Here is an 8,632-nt window from a genome sequence, read left to right on the forward strand (position 1 = left end):
TAACATGTACCAACTCATGCTACTTTATTTAATTTGCTGATAATTTTGTATAACATATTAAACAAAATATACATTAAAACTATTTTTCAAATTTTGATACAATCAAAAATTTTTAAGTGTAATTATTGTCAGTACTTTTTATATATATATCTACTGCGTAAACAACACAACCTGTTTCACCAATTCGTTTGAAACCTTTTTGAAATTGGAAGGACAATATATAATATTGACTTAGATTGACAGATACGTACCCGTTTTCATCAATATTTCTGATCAATGTACTTGTTTACACGTGGGTTTATTAGGGGTACATAAGCAACGTCGAATCACATGATATTCAAACGGCCGGAGTCATGGCGGCACGACACGGAGTTTTCCTTTTGTTGCTTGTGATAGTCATACAGACAGTTGGTAAGATGAATTTTTAAAAGCGCTACGTGAAATATCTAGTGCCAGTGTTTTAGACATTTGATTGGTTGTTAGAGTTAATTCCCTTTAAAGATAAATAATTTTGAAATTTTGTGCACTTACATCTTTTTTTAATTTAAATAAAAACGGAACATTTTACTTAAAATAAAAAAGAAGGTGTATGCGTTTGAACATTGGTAGACACATTTTGCATAAATCGATAACCATCATACCTATATGCTGACTTAAACTTATCATTTTCTTTATTCCTCAATTTGATTGCTTTTTCATTGTTCTGTTGGAAAAAGGTGTTGGTGTTCTTAGTCAAAAATATTGATTTAGCAGAATATATTTGATGCATATCAGGTTGGAGACAATTTACATATTTGCAGATGTTTTAAGACAGCTCCTCGGAATTAAAATTCAATAGTTAGTTCAAATAATATCATCTTTGTATTATATATAAAAGTTTAAAATTGTTTTTATGTTTATAAAAATTCAAAATGTAGTATTATGTTTACGCGTAGAAAAAAATATACATCAAATATACTAGTTAAAGAGTTTGAGTTTTGATGAAATTTTCTTTTTGTCTCTACCCACTGATCAAGTTTTCAATTTATGGTAAAATGTACGTCATCAGCAAAAAAAAAAGGCTATTTTCATTTAATTAATAAATAATAAAATTTGAACCATCGAATTACGGCTTTATCCAATAACGATACTAATAAACAATGTAGTTAAGTTATCGGTTTTTTTTAATTGATTCGGTGTTGTAAATTTACAAAGAATTATTTTTCTATCCAATGCTACTTTCACAACGGTTATAAACTAGGTAATAACTTGTTCACAAGCAGTGGCATTACGATATCTGAATCAAATAGAAAAGTGTACTCTCGATAATCTGATAATTGACGTGCTATGGCACGTGTTTTTTTCAGACAACCAATTAAAACACGATTTTGTTTCATTTAGAAAAGCGGTCACTTTGGTTCAGTTTTGACAAAATAAGCTCACATATATCGTTAATGTTTTATTGCAAGTCAATATTTCAACCTCATTTGAATTCGTATTCATACGACCTTCGATCTAACCTCTGTTGGATATATGTTATCCGCGTGACCAGCATGTACTGAGATTTAAACAAACGTCAGAACAAAAAACGAAACTTACAACGGGAAGACCGAATAGTTCGAATTCGTTTATTGATTCTTTCCGTCAAAGAGATCAGTCACATAGAGGTTTAGAATACATACATTTCATTTAATTGCTGTGTTTTTAATCATGAAAAAAAACCCCAGAACAATGATAAAAAGACCTTACACAGGTACGTGGTTGCATATCTGTTTCTACTTTATATGTTTACAAGTATGTTTTTGTTTGTGATTATATCGGTGTCACATGGCCTTCGGAAGAATTCGTTGGTCCTGTCGGTAGTTTATTAGATGGTGTCTCGTCAGGAATAGAACGACATTTTAATACCTCTAAGATACCATACATGTGTATTGATTTTTGTGAAATACCTGTAGTTCTGGAACACGCTTTAAGTATACAGCGTATCAAATTTGAATAAATACGGCATGCGTTCACTTGACATTTGGCAGCAAATGTACCGTCAAACGTATTGTTATATTTCCATTATCTACATGTATGCGTATATTTCTATTTCCAGCAAGCAAAAGGAAAGTAATTTGCGAAGACTCCAAAACAACATTGTCATGTCCATTGAACCAAGTTATCAATATAAGGCAGGCATGGTATGGTAGATATAATAAAAGAACATGCAAACACAAAAGCATAAAAACAACTCGATGTTCTACGAACAAACCGCGTGGCATCACAAGGAAGAATTGTAATGGGCGGAAATCATGCACTGTTGCTGCAAATAACAGGCTGTATGGTGATCCTTGTCCCGGGACACACAAATACGTCACTGTTACGTATTACTGCAAAGGTATGTTCATTGATGTCATGACATGGCGTTACAAAATTGAAAGTGTAAATCACTAAAGTCAATGCAATAGAATAAGTATAAGCCTAAAATGTGGCACTATAATATCAATTATATAATTCTGTGCATGCAATTATGTAATTTAAAAACACGTTTTAAGTCTACTGTAAATTTACGACTTTTTAATTTTTGTCGATCTGAATTTTTTTCATGTTGAAGTCAAGCAGTCATGCTATTTTGTCTTAAGTGTAAAATAAATAAAGTGTTATCTAAAACAATTGTCTTGTTTGTAGTTAAGAAGACACCCAAATGCTTAAGAAGATGTCATAGACAAGCCAAGTGTATTAGAAGAAAATGCGTTTGTAAATCCGGATACAAAGGTGATGGAATTAGATCTTGCACAAACATCAAAGGTATGCAGATTTATACTATACACTATTTTATTTAGGGGCCAGCTACGAACCACCTCCGTGTGAGGAATTTTCTCGATGCGTTGAAAACCCTTTGTTGGCCTTCGGTTGTTTTGTGCTCTTTGGTCCGGTTGTCGTTTCTTTGACATATTCCCCATTTTCCCCATTTCAATTCTCAATTTTCCTAATATTTTTACTCTTTGTGTTATTAGTTAATAAAACTGACTTGAGCAAGCAACAAAAGAAATTGTCGAGCCGATTCTCAAACATCAATTGAGAGAAAACAACTCCGGGTTACAAACTAAAAACGAGGGAAACAAATCAACTATGAGAAACGGAACAACTGAAATAATAGATATAATAGGAATTGCTAAGTATTTGATGAGTGTTTTTATTTACATCTAATTTGTAAAATGCATTAGACATATGTTGGTAAATAACGGCGATTCCTTGGACAAAATATACCAAGAGAGGATATAAAAATCATTAGAAAGACCAGCCCGAATACGATGAACTGGGATAGATCGGAGCATGTATTATTTCATATCAATTTTATAGAAACTAGATTGATAAGTCCCTTTTTTAACCATTTGATTTTATTAAGTTATCTTATTTTTACAGATGAATGCAGTTATCCATACCGACGAGTTGGTAAAGGATGTTATCTTATACAAAAAGATAATGTGTCCGGTGATACTGCTTTTGTAAGTTATTTTATAGTTATCGTCATATTGTACACACTCATCAAATTTAGTCAAAGGGTCACAATAGTGACATCGAAAAGTGGATAAAGATAGCTGTTGCTTGTAAGCTAGTTGTAGCATATTATTTTTAGCTATCGAGTGATTGTTGATCACATGTGCTTAGTTGATTAACTTGTTTTAGTCAGTTACCGTGGTGACAGCGTGTATTTAACTTACGAAATCGCTTTCAATTTTTTTTTCGAAAAATCAAAAAGTGATGATTCATATTACAATTCTATGTGATCGAGTGTAACTAAACAATGAACCAATAGAAAAGTGAAATGTGAAAAAATCATTAAGAATCAATGAACTGATAGTCAAAGGGAACACACCCGTGAAACGTAAAACTTTTCTAACACTACCACTTTGTTTGCCCATACCAAGTCATAAGTAATACTGTCTTGATCAATTGGTACTCGTTATCGGTACGTTTGTTTGTATTTATGTTTTTTTTTATAGCAGTTTGATGTTTGATGTTGTTTGCAGCACTGTGAATATTATTTTGCGGTCGATTCTTGTTTTCCCTTTTTTCTTTTTTTTTAAATGACAGGAATGTTTACGACTACACCTACAACTCAATGTATAAAATATTTATAAAAAATATTGCCGTATGGAAAGTTAGAGTATCAAATCAAATCCTTCTTGTATTATAAAATTTATAACGTGATGCCCCTTATCATCCCCTGGCAAGTGACAAACAGGTCTCTCCATAATCTGCATTTACTCCGTCAATATTTCTTTTATAGGCATATTCAGATAAAAACTGAAAATGAAAAGGCAACTGAATTGTCTGCAAGGAAACATGTTGTTGTTTTCCAGAGCCTGCTTGAATGTTTTTTCACTAGCCATTTTGGGGGCCCTTTATAGCTTGCTGTTCAGTATGACCAAGGCTCCGTATTAAAGACGGCACTTTGACCTATAATGGCTTACTCTTACAAATTGCGAGTTTGATGGAGAGGCACTCATACCACATTTGCTTATATATAATAACCATCTCACCCTTGTTTTATAATAACAAAAAATATGTTGTATCGTATATTAACATTTTTTGACGTTTTTTTTCATGGTTTCAGGCAAAATGCTTACAACGAGGTGCATACCTTGCAAACTTTGAAACTCTAAATGAAGCTATGTTGATGAAGTACGAACTTCTAAAAATGAAAACAGGTATATTATCTTTTAATTTCGACGATGAATGTACAAGAACAATAGTAGGTATAAGTAGAGAACCATCAATTTGGTTTAGTTCGAAAGAGCACACAAGAAAGTAGAACGTATTCTAAACAAACTCGTTTCTTTGTAGTACTGTAACGTTATAAAAAAAAGTATGTAAACATATTTGTGTTCTTTTTTGTGTGAGTGTGTGGTTTTTTTTAAATTAGTGCTGACAAAATTGGGATTACGCTATAACACTTGATGAAATTTTGCAAGAAAATTTATTCACCAATTCATAATTGACTATACTTGAGATACCTTAACAGTAGTTGATGCGAAACTAACACGTTTACAGAAAGACGCTTTTGACATTAGCTTTCAGGTCAAAATGCATATCACATAAATAAACTTTTTTTCACAATTAGATTTATTTTTATTTCAAAGGTGTGCATTATTATGTCGGCGGACGTAACATCAATAGATACAAGACCGGTGGTGATTGGAGATGGATAAAAAAGGACGGAGAAATGGTCAAGATGAAGTACTTTGCATTTGACAATGGAGAACCAAATGGAACATTAAAGGCTTCACAAGATTGTATGTTCTTCTATGCTTCTAGAGGATATAGATTCCATGCTGTCTGGTGTGCAATGGGTGGTATACTTGGAGGTTATATTTGCGAGAAATAAATTATGATTTAACTTTCACAATGGTTCTTTATATTATGATTCAGCACCGTGACCTTATTTTGCAAGGGCTGTATAGCCAAACATGGTCGTTAAAAACTTTCATCATCATACAAAAGTTAAATAACCAAAATACCGAACTCCGAGAAAAATTCAAAACGAAAAGTCCTTATTCAAATTGAAAAAATTAAAAGCGCAAATACATTAAACGAATATATAACAATTGTCATATTCCTGACTTGTTACAGCTATTTTCTTATGTAGAAAAAGGTTGATTGAACCTGTTTATATAGCTAGATAAACCTCTCACTTGTATGACAGTTGCATCAAATTTTATTATATTGACAACAATGTGTGAACAAAACAAACAGACATAAAAGGTAAAAATGTCAATAGGAGTACAGCAGTCAACATTGTGTAAATAATCCAAATTACAATAAAATCAAACAAATATGTCAACAAAGAAAACAAATGGCATAAAGACGAAGCACATTAGGAAAAACGAAAGACAAGAATACAAAAATTTAACACGTCAAATAAATATCGCCAAAAAAGACTAAACAGTATAAGTAGTAATAATTTACAAAGATAAATAAATGAACAAATTAACACGCTTTATAGAAGTAAATCAACGTAAGTACCTAGAATCTATACTTAACGACCATCGTGTATTATTTGTGAAGTTGATACTAAATATTTATAAACTAGGTCTTGATATCTTCCAATGAACTGCTTTCGAAAAAGTACGAGACGTTCTTTGACATAACCCTGGTTTATCAACTTTCAGCTCAGACAATGATGACTATGTACAAAGTCTGAATAGCAGCTGCAATCCCTTGAATATCGAATGAGTTGGGAAATGTAAATCACATATGTAGGTGAAGTCAATATATCGCTACTAAAGGGGTGATATTATAAATTATATGATTCGCTAATGACTCCCTACGGATCCATTGAGGGTTAGTAAAATCCCCTATGAATTTTATTCACCCTCTATGGATCCGTAGGGGGTCAGTAGTGAACCGTATAACGAATTTATCGGACGCTGGACTTTTTCTGCTGCTTTTGTTGAAAAGTAAACAATGAAACACAACAACATTAATAGATGACGTCACCATTAACGCGTCATGAACCCCTATGAAACTTACTAACCCCCTACGGTCTCATAGGGGGTCACCACGTGACGGCGTTTAACCAATCACAACGTGATAATTTATCTGTGGTCCGATAATAATAATTTAAAAACGAAATCGTCTTGTTCGTCATAGAATCTGGTTCTGAGTTGACCGATTATGTCCAGTTCGAGGACTAAGTATAAAATTGGGTAATAGGGAGCTGTCTCTGTTAATACATGATAGTATTCTATGAAAATGTATTTCCCTTCATGACATATGAATAAGCTAACGAAACAGAACAACAACTTGATGAAATTAACTTCATTAATAGTTTGTCTAGGATGTCTAATGTTGGAGAGGTATTTTATGCAGTGTATTTGTGGTAATGGTGCTGTGCAATATCAATGAAAGGATAGCGTGTATCAATTCAAGCCATTGCATGCACTTGACAAAAGCAAACAAACAGTGTTTTCATTAACGTTTTTCATCTCGAATTCACAGTTAAGTTTTCAACCTGAAAAAACAGCTCAAAGCTATCTGCAAGTCCCATATGACGTTCAGTACTGATGGTTTGTGGAATATCCCAAGATGGCGATGCCACATAATTTTTTATTGAAGAACACATTTCTAGTTTCATTTTCACACTTCGTGATTCATGTGATGGTCGAAATTATTTAAGTTATAACAAGTTACGTGTATCTTTATGAAGTACTGTGTAAAGTAATGTTTCATTTTCAGACTTGAGTATGCACAGCACAAAATTCAACAAAATGAAAAAAATAATTAAAACAAAGGAAAAAAGCAATAGATAGGAAATCAGAAACCAAGAAATAAGGCACCAGTAGTATACCGCTGTTCAATAGTCATAAATCGATTAAGCGAAAACAAATCCAGGTTGGAAAATAAAACCGAAAGGAAAATATCAAGTACAAGAGGAAAACAACAGCATAATAGAATCACTGCAACAAAAACACTATTACTAGTAGTTAATATCAAAACATATGCCGCTCTATCTGCATATAGGTTGACGTTGGATGCTACTTCTTCACTGTATTCATCTTTGCCATCAGTGACGATAATTCCATAAATTTATTAACCAACTAAGTACATTATTGCCAAAAATGACAGTTTATTAAAAATTACATATTTCCTGTAATGGCCCTGATTTTCTGTAATGGCCCTGTTTTTTTCTGTAATGGCCCTGTTTTTCTGTAATGGCCCAGTTTTTCTGTAATGAATCTGTATTAATGCCCAGTTTGTCTGTATTAAGCCCAGTTAGGGTTTTTAATAAAGTTAATAAAATTAAGTTGTAAAGAGTATTATACGTTTTTTGTATTTTATTCAATTTAGTAACCAGCAATCAACATTAAAGAACCATATAAAGGGATCACTTTTCGTCCTGTTTTTCAACACATAACTTCTTCTAACTTAATATCTTGGATATTTGGTATATCTAAAGCTTTATCATGTTGAAGTACAAATTATTTTTTTCAAACTAAACTGTCATTAAAAGAGTAGAGAGTAATTCAAGTTGGCACCAACACATACACTTTTGTTCAGTTGGTTAATAAATGTATTAAGAAATGGGTGTTTTTATAATGGCCCTGCTATATGTCCTCTGTCAGTAATAATGGCCTCGGAAGTCTGTAATGGCCCTCGGCGTTGCCTTGAGCCATTACAGACTTCCTCGACCATTATTACAGACCTTGGACATATAACATAGCCTCGGGGTGATCTGTTTGAACCAAAATTTCAACAAACAATCCAAAGTGCCCTCGTAGTTCCAATATCAAGAGCTTACGCAAATGATCATGTTCTTGTATCAAGTAGGCTATCTTCTTTCGAAGTGTGTCCCCTAGTTTTATCGGATATCCTTTTTCTATAAATCTGATCGACTGTTCACCAGTATGCAAATGTTGCCATGTCAATGAATAACGGTAGATATTTAAAGTCATAAGAAACCTCAAATTAGAAAAAATAATGCATATGTTTTTTTATAACTCAATGCAGTTTTCATTATAAAACTTGTGTACATATACTTTATTCCCCCACATATTTTCTGTATGCAAAATGACCTTCGTGTGACCCATCTCGTAAACATCCGGTAATCGCAATACGCATGGATGTCCTTAAAATAAACTATTATCTGATTGTACATGTTTAACAC

At 32.7% G+C, this 8,632-nt stretch overlaps 1 protein-coding gene across 1 annotated transcript; it reads left to right on the forward strand.

Annotated features, from left to right (window-relative positions):
• Positions 1-284: 284 nt before the first annotated feature.
• LOC143069043 (uncharacterized) lies at positions 285-5,374 on the forward strand. The gene is made up of 6 exons (XM_076243477.1): positions 285-411; positions 2,078-2,359; positions 2,650-2,769; positions 3,388-3,470; positions 4,583-4,676; positions 5,109-5,374. Exons 1-6 carry the CDS (start codon positions 354-356, stop codon positions 5,351-5,353), a joined length of 882 nt encoding a protein of 293 aa, XP_076099592.1. The 5' UTR covers positions 285-353; the 3' UTR covers positions 5,354-5,374.
• The last annotated feature ends 3,258 nt before the right edge of the window (positions 5,375-8,632 follow it).

Source organism: Mytilus galloprovincialis, chromosome 3 (assembly GCF_965363235.1).
Source record: "Mytilus galloprovincialis chromosome 3, xbMytGall1.hap1.1, whole genome shotgun sequence".
NCBI classification, from domain to species: Eukaryota; Metazoa; Mollusca; class Bivalvia; order Mytilida; family Mytilidae; genus Mytilus; species Mytilus galloprovincialis.

Bases quoted from the DNA above. Each gene is read 5' to 3' on its own strand.
- LOC143069043 (XM_076243477.1), top strand. From the start codon at position 354: ATGGCGGCACGACACGGAGTTTTCCTTTTGTTGCTTGTGATAGTCATA. The intron at 2,770-3,387 runs GTATGCAGATTT...TTATTTTTACAG, and splicing joins ATCTTGCACAAACATCAAAG to ATGAATGCAGTTATCCATAC. The intron at 3,471-4,582 runs GTAAGTTATTTT...TCATGGTTTCAG, and splicing joins TGTCCGGTGATACTGCTTTT to GCAAAATGCTTACAACGAGG.